This window comes from Zootoca vivipara, chromosome 3 (genome assembly GCF_965207765.1).
Source record: "Zootoca vivipara chromosome 3, rZooViv2.hap1.1, whole genome shotgun sequence".
NCBI lineage: Eukaryota > Metazoa > Chordata > Lepidosauria > Squamata > Lacertidae > Zootoca > Zootoca vivipara.
Genome location: NC_142586.1, coordinates 115,074,996 through 115,088,620, shown reverse-complemented (window position 1 = coordinate 115,088,620; position 13,625 = coordinate 115,074,996). Strand labels below are relative to the sequence as shown.

Here is a 13,625-nt window from a genome sequence, read left to right as displayed (position 1 = left end):
CCAGCGTCTCCTAGCAACCAGTCCCGGGAAGGATGGCCAAATTATCAGCAGAGGGTGTGGAAGAAGTCCTCCAGCTGCCGGTAAATAAAAAGGGAAGCAAAGTCGAGGCTGAGCTTTGCAGATGGGGGTGGAGGGGGTTGAGGTCTTCGCCCTGAAATGCAATACACGAAAGGCTCGCCAACTTTCACTTTCTCAGGAACCAGAATATAAAGACGAGGCGGATTAATTTTGGGAACAAAGAAATACCTGGCAGATTTGCACGAGGACACCTTTGTGCGGGGAGGGTCGTAGCTCAGCGGCAGAGCTTGTGGTTTGTATGTACAAAGTCCCGTGTCTGATCCCAGGCATCTCTGACAGGGCTGGGAGAGTGAGACTCCTTTCCTGAAGCCCTGGAGAGCTGCTGCCAGCCAGTACAGACAATATTGAGCTACGTAGATGGAACAGGGATCTGTCTCAGCTTTATGTGAGAATTCAGGTTTTGGAACTGAGTGTTCAATGTCAGGGCTGGAATTAGGTTTGATGAGGCCCTAAGCTATGGAAGGTAATGGGGCCCTTGATATGTCCGGCTGTCCTTTGTCAACAACAAATTGCCGCTGTTTTCTGTGTTGAATATATGCTATATGGTCATTTATGGACCAAATAGGTCCATACACAACACAAAACACTGTTGCTGTATGTAGGTTTTATTTTATTTGTTTTTTACCTTATATTTTGGAAATATGCATCCAGTTTTTTCCCCTTTAATTTTTTGGGAGCCCCCCCCCCCAGAGCTATAGATATTTAGCTTATATAGTACATAAATCCGGCACTGTTCGGGGTCAACCGTTTGATATCTTCAATTGGGAGTGATTTTTCAGATTTGGCCGGATTTGCGAATGTTGTGTATAGTTTTTGCGTGTATGTGTTTTGAGACAGGGGGGAGAGAGGTCACATTCTGACAACATAGTGCTCGGGGGAAATAAAACATGACATGGCAAGATCCTTCTGATATGAAGATTGCATTTATTTATTTATTTGCTTATTTATTCGGTTCACAAGCTGCCCTATAACAACCTGCTCTCTGGGCAGCATGTAAGAGAAAATGACAATAAAGTTAGAAGTCACTGTTACAGGAAATACATTCATAAAGCGGCAAAGCCACACCTCTTTAATAAAGAACATTCACTTTCTTGTTGAGTTATGATAACTGAGGGTTCATTGCTGTATATCTATTGGTGATTAGCTTTTAACAACATCTATTTTGGTGTCATCAGTGATCTGCAGCTGATATCCACTCAGGCATCAATAGAATAATAAACCAATGAACTGGTAGGTTCCCAGGAAAAGCGTTGCTGAATGCCACAAAGCCTCCTGCTCCTGTAACCCTCCTCCAAGTACTGTAAAGATCATAGAATCATAGAGTTGGAAGAGACCACAAGGGCCATCCAGTCTAACCCCCTGCCAAGCAGGAAACACCATCAAAGCATTCCTGGCAGATGGCTGCCAAGCCTCTGCTTAAAGACCTCCAAAGAAGGAAACTTCACCACAGTCCTTGGTAGCAAATTCCACTGCCGAACAGCTCTTACTGTCAGGAAGTTCTTCCTAATGTTTAGGTGGAATCTTCCTTCTTGTAGCTTGAATCCATTGCTCCGTGTCTGCTTCTCTGGAGCAGCAGAAAACAACCTTTCACCCTCCTCTATATGACATCCTTTTATATATTTGGAATTAATTCCATTTGCATTTTTCCTGGCCAACAGACTCATTGAGCTATCTATTATGACCCCAAGGTCTCATTCCTGGTCCGTCACTGCCAGTAATGACCCGATGAACATATATGTGAAATTAAAAAAAACCAAAAACCTCCCACCTTTACCTGCTTGTGTTTCTCAGAGAAATATTCTGCTTGAGGTGAACCAAAGAGAGCCGGCAGTATTAGCTGTGTGCATAACTAGGCCTCTTAAATGAAGGGCATAATTAACTGAGTCTTTAGGTGAATTAACTTGAATACAGGGCAGATCACAGCAGGAGTCTTTTGGATGCTGCTAATCTCTCTCCACGGCCCTTGGCATCAGGACTTTTGCACCCTTACTCCCATTTCGTTTCCTGCTTTCAGAAAACCCATACTCTCTCTTTCACACATATACACAAACTTTGCTAAAATGGAACCATCCAGTTTATCTGGACTACAATTCCCATCAACACCAGCCTGCCTCCTGAGGAGAGTGTTTCATCAGCAGAAAATCTTGCCCATGTTCCAGCAATTGATGCAGAATAGCGGTTGTGGCTGGTGATAGCTCAGTGGGGGGTGAATCCAACTGAACACTGAGCCTATAGAATCATAGAATCTTAGAAGGGACCTCAAGGGTCATCTAGTCCAACCCCCTGCAATGCAGGAATCTCAGCTAAAGCATCCATGGCAGATGGCCATCCAACGTCTACTTAAAAACCTCCAAGGAAGGAGAGTCCACAACCTCCCGAGAGAGAACGTTCCACTGTCGAACAGTTCTTGTCATCAGAAATTTTTTCCTGATGTTTAGTTGGAATCTCCTTTATTGTAACTTGAATCCATTGGTTCAGGTCCTACACTCTGGAGCAGGGGGAAATAAACTTGCTCCATCTTCCAGGCACTTTAGATATTTGAAGATGACTCTCATATCACCTCTCAGTCTCCTCTTTTCCAGGCTAAACATACCCAGCTCCTTCAACCGTTCCTCATAAGGCTTAGTTTCCAGACCCTTGGTCATCTTGGTCACCCTCATCTGCACACATTCCAGCTTGTCAAATTGTGGTGCCCAGAACTGGACACGGTATTCTTAAGTGGAGATGTGGGGCTTGAACCCAGGAACTTCTGTATTCGAAGCATGCAATGTGTTGCAGCTCTGAGCTGTGGTTGTTAGCCCGTAAGGGGTGGCGAAAGCCTGGAATTGTTTCCCCTTTTGTCAAGAGATTATCATCATCATCATTGTTAATTTGTTAATCGCTTTCTACACTATCAGCTCAACGTGATTGACAAGAAAACAGCAAAATAACAGTTGAAAACAATAAAAAGGAGGCCATACGTTTCAAACAAAACTAAAACAATTCAAAACAGACGCTCAAAATATGTAAACTGCTTAGTTATTTCTCTTGAAATATGAATCAAGTAATTGATTCATACATCAATCAATCAATCATCACAAAATTGACATACCGCTTGATTGTAAAAAACAACAACTAAGCCTCTCAAAGCGGTTTACAAAAAAGATAAAACAGTAACATTATCAATAAGAAAAGTTAACAGCAATTATTTAAGACTCTTTTTTTAAAAAAAAAAGTTAAAATGATTATAGGCTACAAACAGATTTAACCTCACAAGAGCTTTCTAAGCACTTGGGTAGGCTTGGCCTGAACAGAAATGTTTTCAGCAAGCATCACAAAGAGTACAATAAAGGTGTTTGCCTAGTATCAATAGGCAGGGAGTTCCAAAGGGCAACGTATTGCCACCCGAACATATCTGAGTTCTTACATATGCGGAACAGGCAGTACGTGGCACCTGTCTTGCCGCCAGTTCCGCCGAACAGAGGGGTCAAGCGGTCACACGTGGGGTAAGGCAATTTCGTAGGCAGGGTTGATAAAATATCACGGAGGGTTTCCGGGGGTAGGGTGGGTGCGTGTTTGGAATAACAGGCCTCAATGTGTCGCTCACGTTTCTTCCTCCTTCCTCCATCAGCAGAAAACGGGCCGCCAGCACCTGAGGGATTTGCTGGGGTGGGACGAGTTTGACGAGGTCCGGGATATGCGGCAGAGCATCCGTCTCGACATCCATTACCGCAGCCTGGTGTTCGCCACCGAGAAGGGCTTGTCTTGGGTGGCTGTGGCGGAAGTGGGAAGTCTGGCCGGGGAGCTGCTGGAGGAAACCATAGGTGAGTCAAGCCAGCGTGACGGATAGCCTCTGCATAACGGACGGGGGGAGAATTTCACTTTGCTTGCTTATTTATTTACAGTGGCACCTTGGTTCTCAAACGCTTTGGTTCTCAAACACATTGTTTCTCAAACTCCGAAAACCCGGAGGTGTGTGTTCCGGTTTTCGAACGATTTTCAGAAGCCGAACGTCCGGTGTGGCTGTCGTCGGCTATTGTTTCTGGGACACCTGCACCAATCAGAAGCTGCACCTTGGTTTTCGAACATTTCGGGAGTCAAACGGACTTCCGGAACAGATTAAGTTTGGCGGTTTTGTTTTTGCTATTTATTTTGCGTTTTTGTTTTTGAGGCTTTTCCGGTTAATTTGTTTTTGTGACTGTGTGGAACCCAGTTCAGCTACTGATTGATTGATTGATTGATTGATGGTGCGACTGTGGAAATGGATAAAAGCCCCCCCCCCATCCAAACAATGACTATCATCAGTGTCAGGGCCGTCTTAAGCAGGTCGGGCGCCCTGGTGCGCAGATCGCTCCGGTGCCCCCGCCCCGCCCTGTTTCTTCCCGCGGCTGGTGGGCGGGCGCAGCGTGGTTTCTGCGCGGCTCCGCCACGCAGCGCCCCCCCTGCCGACCCGGCGCCCTGGGGCCCCGCACCACTAGAGTCAATGGGCAAGCCGCCCCTGATCAGTGCAGGGAAGAAAAAAATTAAATTTCCATTTTCATCATCTACAATACTATCTTTTTTATTTTATAGTGCAGTCCATTGATTATTGCTTTCATTCTATGGATCAATGGTCTAGTTAGATAGTAAAAATCATGTTAGATTGCTGTTTTAGGGGTTGTTTTTAAAAGTCTGGAACGGATTAATTCATTTTGCATTACTTTCGATGGGAAAGCATGCCTTGGTTTTGGAATGCTTTGCTTTTGGAACAGACTTCCGCAATGGATTATTAGGGAGAAAGGTTGTTTTCTGCTGCTCCAGAGAAGCGGACACGGAGCAACGGATTCAAACTACAAGAAAGAAAATTCCACCTAAACATTAGGAAGAACTTCCTGACAGTAAGAGCTGTTCGGCAGTGGAATTTGCTGCCAAGGAGTGTGGTGGAGTCTCCTTCTTTGGAGGTCTTTAAGCAGAGGCTTGACAGCCATCTGTCAGGAATGCTTTGATGGTGTTTCCTGCTTGGCAGGGGGTTGGACTGGATGGCCCTTGTGGTCTCTTCCAACTCTATGATTCTATGATTCTATGATTCTATGTTTGAGAACCAAGGTACCACTTATCTTGTCATGATTCTATCTGTATGTATAAACCCTGCGATCATTGCCTGCGGCCCTTCTTTGTGTGCCCCCTCCACAAAAGGCCCGGAGGGTGGCAGCACGAGAACAGGTCCTTTTCTGGGGTGGCTCCCCTGGTTTGTGGAAAGCTTTCCCCAGGGCGGCTCGCCTGGCACCTTCATTACATATCTTTAGGCGTCGGGAGGAAATGTTTCTCTTTGGCTGATTAACATTCTTGGGTCTTTTATAGGTGTTTATGGGAGAGGGGTCATTGGTTTGTTTTTGTTTCATTCAGTATTTTGCGTTTTGGTTTTGTGTTTTTATGCTGTGAACTGCCTTGTGATTGGTATACCAATTTAATATATATAATATTAGTAGTAGTAATAACAGCAACAACCTGCTCTACATGGGGCTGCCTTTGGAAAGTGCTCAGAAACTTCAATTTGCTCAAAGAGCTGGAGCAAAATTGCTGACCAGGGCTGGTTATCGGGAGCAGATTGTCCCAAGAAGCTCCACTAGCTACTAGTCTGGTTTTGGGGCACAATTCAAACTGCTGGTTAAGAACTATAAAGCTCTACAAAATTGAGGTCCAAGCTAACCTTAGAGAATAAAGAATTGTTGGAGGTGGAAGGTTTCCGTAATATCAAAGGTTGGCATAACTACTTATTAATGGAACAAAAAGGAAACAATAGGGAATTCACAGACCACATAGTTAAAAAATCATTATTTCAGATTTGGCAAGAGTTTAAAAACTTAGTGGAGCCAAAAAGCCCCTGGTGGGCATCCCCCGTGGAAATGTCAGTGATGAGACCTAGTTGGGGAGATGGAAAATGGCCAACATATAAGGACCTGGTAGTGAAGGAGGGAAACAGCCTGAATTCAAGTTGGTTACAATATAACCAAATACAAAGTATATTTAATTCACATAAAGCAATTGGCTTTTTAGGTAAGGAGTCAAAATTACAAGAAATAATAATAAATAATGATAAAAAACCATTAGGCAAAATGTATAAATTTTTATTAGATTGGGAATTAAAAGATGAATTGACTAAAAAAGTAATGATAACCTGGGCAATTGATATTGGAAGACCAATCCTAACTAGTCAGTGGGAAAAATTATGGAAAACAGATGTTAAATTTACTGCATGTATAACAATTAGAGAAAACATCTTAAAGATGTTTTATAGATGGTATATAACCCCGGAAAAGATTGGAAAATTTTATAGATCGGGAGATGGCAAATGTTGGAAATGCCAGGAAAAGACAGGCTCCTTCTATCACTGCTGGTGGACATGCCCAAAGGTGGCAAAATTTTGGAACGAGGTTTATGAAAAATTAAAAAAGATGATGAAATTTACTTTTGAAAAGAAGCCTGAGCTATTCCTCTTAAGCATGGTCCCATTGGATTTCCCAAAGGATAGAATAAACATCTTATTATATGCTTGCACGGCTGCAAGAATTTTAATAGCATCAAAGTGGAAAGAAGAAAAGATCCCGACAACTCAAGATTGGCAAGAGAAATTAGTAGAGTATCTAAAATTGGCAAAACTAACGGCGATAATAAGAGAGATTCCTAGATGTAAAATAGTAGAAGAATGGAAATATGTGCAAGAGTTTCTGGAAAAAGAAAATTTAGAAAATAGATTAGTAACGTGCATAAATTGAAGCTATAAAAGGTGAGAAAGAATATTTAGATAAACAGAATATTATAAAAACAGGGGAAATGAGAAATGGCAGTCAATAGGTTCAGAAGAAGGAAAGCGGGTAGTAATTAGTAGGAAGGTTAGTTATTATTATTTTGTTCTTTTTTTTTTGTATCGTTCTTTCTTTTCTTTTCCTTTTTTCTTTCTTTCTTCTTTCTTCTTCTTCCTGTTTAACCCTCTCCTTATTTTTCCCCCTATCTCTGGTCTTTCCCCTTTTAATCTCTTGTTGTTGTTGTTTTTTGAAGCGTTATATTAAGATGTATGAATGGAATGGATTATATATGATTTATGGTTTATATGATTTATAAGAGCTATATGAGTTATATGTATATAATTTTCTTTTTTCTTTCTTTTTTCTTTTTTCTTTTTTTGAGGAGTGAATGGATTTAAAAATTATGATTTATCTGTCTTTTAATGATATATGTTTCATTTTAAAGTTCCAATAAAGTATTTTTTAAAATCTCAAAAAAAAAAAAAAATTGAGGTCCAAGCTATCTGCAGGACCATATTCCCTCACACATAGTTCCCTGGACTCGTAAGATCTTAGGGGGTAGCCCTTCTCTCGGCCCCACTACCCTCACTGGCCTGCTTGGTGGGGACGCAGGAGAGGGCCTTCTCGGTGGTTGCTCCCGAACCACTTTGGAACTCCCTCCCTAGAGAAGCCAGACTGGCTCCCTCATTGCTGTCATTCCGCCAGCGGATGAAGACTTTCTGCTTCCAACAGGCCTTTGGGAATTGGCTGCTTTTAATGAAAGGGCTGGCGGTATGGTTTGAATAGATTTCAAAGAATCATAGCATTGTCGAATTGGAAGATGCCCCAGGGGTCATCTAGTCCAACCCCCTGCAATGCAGGAATCCTCTTCACAGCCATCCCTGGGGTGGACTTGAACCACCAACCTTCTGTTCAACAGCCAGACACACTGACTCATTGTGCCACTTGGAGAGTAGGGGTGTGTGTGTGTGTGTGTGTGTGTGTGTGTGTGTAGTTTTATGTTTAAGTGTTTTAAATGTTTTTTTCTACATTATTTGGCTGTTGTTGCTTTTATCTGAAAACTGCCTTGAGTCCCTGTCAGGGGGAAAAGTGAAACAAAATAAAAAAACCAATTAATGTTTAATTTTTAAAAAAATGATTGTTGAGAGAGGGCGTTCGTATGCTTTTTGTTGTTTCTATTTTATCTGGGGTCCATGGGGTCACGAAGAGTCGGACAGGACTAAACGACTAAACAAATTTTATCTGGGACCCATATTGCGTTCTTCTCAGGGAGAAAGGCGGATATAGATAAATGAAATAATAAGATCGGGCCCAAACTAATATAATAGGCTAGGACCCGAACCAATGCCCTCAAGTTACAAGAAAGGAGATTCCAGCACAGTCTCAGGAATACATTTCTGACAGTAAGAGCTGTTTGACAGTGGAACAGATTCCATTGGGAAGTGGGGGGCTCTCATTGAAGGCGGAGGAGCAGAGACAGTAAAACGTGTGGGCGCGGGAAAAGTGAAGCGATTCCCTTGCTGGGAATCAGTTCCCCTTGGATTAATGAGAATGGTTGTCTCATTAATAGGAGCAAACCTTATCAGAGCACGGGCAACAGAAACTACACCCCCAGTAGCCTTGCAAGAATTCTTGCAGGAGTGTGTTGTGGCACCCGTGCCAGGTCTCACCATCTCCAGACGACACCTGTGGAAATTCCTTTTTTACGAGCCCGCCTTCGTTAGTTATCAATCCTGTGGTTATCAGCCGCCAGCAGATTCCGCTGGCAGGGATTGCACCCGGGCGGCGAACCGCAAAGGCGGCAAGCAGCTGGGTGCGTAGAGAATCCCTTCCCCCAGCCATGGGGCTGAGACCCAGAGCTGGGGAAGCCTGCAGCCCAAGCAGCTGAGCTCAGCATCCCAAGAGAGAGATGCTTTGCAAGTTCTCCTGGTTCCCAGCTGACTTTTCCAGCCAAGCAAGCTGCCAGAAAAAAGGCAGGTGACCCTGTAGCCTGGACAACATTTTTTTTTTTTTTGCCCGGGGGTGATCCAGGCTGCAGATCTAGGAAACAGCCCCCGCCCTGTGCCACAGGCTGGCTGACACATCTCTGCCGCTCCTTGCCTGTCAGTTTCTGATTAAGACTTAGATCTCGACTGACCTTTTTTCTGGGAGGCAGGAAAAAAAAACAATGACTGGGCAGCTCAAATGGCGAGCTGGGGAGGGGAGCAGGGCAGAGGTCATTGAAATAATATCAAGAGGCACAACCCGGCTGAGGCTGATGGGACCAGGCCTCTCCAGTCCTCAGGAATTACAGTGGTACCTTGTTTCTCAAATGCCTTGGGTCTCAAACACATTGTTTCCCGAACGCCGAAAACCTGGAAGTAAGTGTTCCGGTTTTCGAACTTTTTTTTGGAAGCCAAACGCCCAATATAGTTGTCAGCTCCTGTTTCTGGGCGCCTGCACCAGGTTTTCAAACATTTCGGAAGTCAAACGGACTTCCGGAATGGATTAAGTTTGGCACTTTTGTTTTTGCTGTTTATTTTGCATTTTTGTTTTTGAGGCTTTTTCGGTTAACTTGTTTTTGTGACTGTGTGGATGATAATTTTTATCTTCTACAAGTTCAACACTGTCTCATTTATTTTTTAGTACAGTACATTGATTATTGCTTTCATTTTATGGATCAATGGTCTCGTTAGATAGTAAAATTCATGTTAGATTGCTGTTTTAGGGGTTGTTTTTAAAAGTCTGGAACAGATTAATCCGTTTTGCATCACTTTCTATGGGAAAGTGCGCCTTGGTTTTGGAACACTTTGGTTTGGGAACGGACCTCCGGAATGGATTAAGTTTGAGAACCAAGGTACCACTGTAAAATAGAATAATAGAGTTGGGGGGACCCCGAGGGTCATCTAGTCCAACCCACTTTGACGCAGAAATCTCAGCGAATAGGGAGCTTCTTAGCAACTCTGCACGTGTTGCAAATTACAGCCCCCAGGAGTCTTTGGGAGGGAAGCAGTCTTGACTGCTTAGAGTGGCATGCCCTCCAACAATTCTCATGTGAAAATAGGGATATTGCAGTCCTGCAGTGCAGGGGGGTTGGACTAGATGACCTTTGGGGTCCCTACGAACAAAAAAAATACCCTCCAACATTTCTCTGATGAAAATAGGGATGGCCTTAGGAAAAGCAGGGCATTCTGGGATCAGATCAGAAACCATGGTGGCTTCTGTAAATCCGGGACTGCCCCTGGAAAATAGGGACACTTGGAGAGTCTGGTTTGCTTGCACGGTTCTAGGGTGCTCACAGGGTGTTTCTCCCCCACACCCCTTGCCCCTTCCTGATTCTGAAGGCCCCTTTGCCAACCCCAAATCCTGACTGTGCCTTGCCCAGGCTTGTGATCCCATTTTGTGCTTCCTTCACCAGGAGGTGTTTTGAACATGTTGAATACACCACAGCGTTACCTGTGGGGATGTGCGCTTGTTTGATCTGCCCTAAGGCGGGGGTGGGAAGAAGTTAGATCAGGATCTCCTGGTAGAAATCCAGGTGATTTCCTTTAACAGTAGCAGGAAGAACAACAAGATGTCTGGGATCATTCTTAGCCTTTAAACTGCAGAACTCCCTCCATTCAGATGCGTTGTAAAGAAACACCGCTTTGCTCAGCCTTTTGGCATTTGAGGGTTATGCATGCAAATGTAATTTTATTTGCATGCTGCCTTTCCGTGGATAAAACCATGCATCATCATCATCATCATCATTTTTGTTATCGATATTTTCAATAACAAGTCAGTGGCAGACCTACATTTTGGGGTTCCTGAAGCTTGAACTGTCGTGGGGGCCCCTTTGCAACCAGCATCGAGATCTGGGTGCCACTGTTTGAGGACTGGGACATTCGCAGGGAAACCAAAATGCTTGTTTACAAAGCTACCGGTATTGTACTACCAACTTTACTGTATGCTTGTGAAACATGGACCACTTATAAACGCCATCTCCAACTCCTCGAAACATTCCATCAACGGTGTCCCAGAAAAATTTTACACATCGCTTGGGAAGACAGGCGAACTGATGCCAGCGTACTGGAAGGCGGCTTACAACATGAAAAAAAACACAGGACTGCAAACATAGCAAAAGCAGCCATAAAGAATAAATATCAAATATCAAAAAGTGCAGAACCAAATCAATCAATTGCTACGTAAATCATGATAAGATCTAAGATAAAGATACACAAAATTAATATTGATAACAAACCCCCTTTAAAAAAACCCTCCCTAAAAGTTATTTTTGTGTGTGTTTGAATAATAATTAGTAGTAGTAGTAGTATTTATACCCCGCCCATCTGGCTGGGTTTCCCCCAGCCAGTTTGGGCGGCACCCAACAGAATAGTATGTTCTTCTTGTTCTCTTATTCTATATGTTAGGCCTGCAAGCTGCAGATAGAATCATAGAATCATAGAGTTGGAAGAGACCACAAGGGCCATCCAAGCAGGAAACACCATCAAAGCATTCTTGACATATGGCTGTCAAGCCTCTGCTTAAAGGCCTCCAAAGAAGGAGACTCCACCACACTTCTTGGCAGCAAATTCCACTGTCGAACAGCTCTTACTGTCAGGAAGTTGTTCCTAATGTTTAGGTGGAATCTTCTTTCTTGTAGTTTGAATCCATTGCTCCGTGTCCGCTTCTCTGGAGCAGCAGAAAACAACCTTTCACCCTCCTCTGTATGACATCCTTTTATATACCGTGTTTCTCATATTATAAGACACGTCTTATATTTATTTTTTCCTCAAAAAAAACCCACTATGGCTTATTTTCAAGGGATGTCTTTTTCCTCCTCCTCCTGCCGCGGCCGGCATTGCTGCTGCGCCTATCACTATGTCTTATTTTCAGGGTATGGCTTATATTCCTTGAATGCTTAAAAATCCTGCTGTGGCTTATTTTATGGGTATGTCTTAAAATATGAGAAACAGGGTATTTGAACATGGCTATCATATCACCCCTTAACCTTCTCTTCTCCAGGCTAAACATGCCCAGCTCCCTAAGCCGTTCCTCATAAGGCATCGTTTCCAGGCCTTTGACCATTTTGGTTGCCCTCTTCTGGACACGTTCCAGCTTGTCAGTATCCTTCTTGAACTGTGGTGCCCAGAACTGGACACAGTACTCCAGGTGAGGTCTGACCAGAGCAGAATATAGTGGTACTATTATTTCCCTTGATCTAGACGCTATACTCCTATTGATGAGATATTCCATCAATTTCAGTTGCCATTCTTCTTTAGTTGGGACCTCGCTTGTGTTCCATTTTTGGGCTAACAAAACACAGGCTGAAACAGTAGCATACATAAACAACCTTTTTTGATACCTGGGAACTTCCAGCTGAATTCATAGCTGCCAAGTTATCCCTTTTTTTAAGGGATTTTCCCTTATGCTGAATAGGCTTCCTCGCGAGAAAAGGGAAAACTTGGCAGCTATGGCTGAATTATCCCCCCCAAAAGGGACTCTGTTTGGGGTTTTTTTCGGAAAGCACTTTTAAACATCCCCCCCCCCAATTCATTATGGATTATTTCCCAATACTCTTTTACAGGTCCAAACAGCATCCCCTCTTGGGATATTGCACAGCTCAAGATTAATTTATTTTTTAAAGGTGCAGAAGGATGTTGACGAGCTGGAAGGTGTGCAGAGAGGTGACAAATTAGCCATCTTCAAATATCTAAAGGGTTTTCACATGGGAGATGGAGCAAATTTGCTTTCTGCGGCTGCTCCAGAGGGTCAGACCCGAACCAGTGGATCTGAATTACAAGGAGATTCTGACGAAACATTAGGGGAAACTTATGGCAAGAGGGCAAGAGCTGTTCGACAGTGGAACAGACTCTCTCGGAAGGTGGTGCGCTCCTCCCTCCTTGGAGGTTTCTCAACAGAGGTTGAATGGCCATCTGTCATGGATCCTTTAGCTGTGATTCCTGCATTGCTGTGGGTTGGACTAGATGACCCTGGGGTGTCCCTTCCAATTCTACAGCTCTATGATCCTATGAGGTCAGACTCTCTAGCACAGTCACCAGCCATGACAGCTCAGGACAAACGGCTCAGGACCGCAATACCTCACGGACCGCCGCTTCCCATATGAAGCTACCTGGAGCCTGAGGTCATCTTCCGAGGGCATCCTTCGTGTACCGCCTCCTCAAGAGGTCTGAGAACGGGACCTTCTCTGCAGTGGCTCCCTGTCTGTGGAAAGCTCCCCCCCCCCAGGGAAGTTTGCCTGGTGCCTCCATTATACACCTTTAGGCACCAGGCAAAAACGTCCCTTTTTAACCAGGCCTTTGGTTGATCTTATTGACATCCAACACCCTTTTAGAATGCGGCTCTTTTTTGAGGTTTTTATTGGGTTATTGTTTTTGGCTTGATCTTATATGTTCTGGTCTTGTTTGTGAACTGCACTGAGACCTCCGAGTATAGGGTGGTGTATAAATTGAATTAATAATAATAATAATAATAATAATAATAATAATAATAATAATAATAATTTATACCAGTTGTTGACGGGAATCACAGGTGCAGAGAATTCTCTTGAGCTCGGATCCTGCTTGTGGGACACGGTGAGACCAGGATGCCAGAGACTAGATGGGCATCGAATGGATCAGACCTATGGTTTGCATGAGTCCAGACAGATTCTGTGCATGGAATTAAGAGTTAGTGCAGCTGTGTGTCGGCAAAGGTCCGTATAGTTAAAGCTATGGTTTCCCCAGTAGTGATGTATGGAAGTGAGAGCTGGACCATAAAGAAGGCTGATCACCGAAGAATTGATGCTTTTGAATTATGGTGCTG

At 43.7% G+C, this 13,625-nt stretch overlaps 1 protein-coding gene across 1 annotated transcript in view; it reads left to right on the top strand.

The window, feature by feature from the left end:
• Positions 1-13,625, top strand: part of C3H8orf74 (chromosome 3 C8orf74 homolog) — a 45,222-nt gene continuing 31,597 nt past the window's right edge. Inside the window, exons 1-2 of the mRNA XM_088666935.1 lie at positions 1-80; positions 3,689-3,881. Of these exons, the coding sequence (XP_088523061.1) occupies positions 33-80; positions 3,689-3,881 (241 nt within the window). The 5' untranslated portion in view covers positions 1-32. The remainder of the gene's footprint in view (positions 81-3,688; positions 3,882-13,625) is intronic.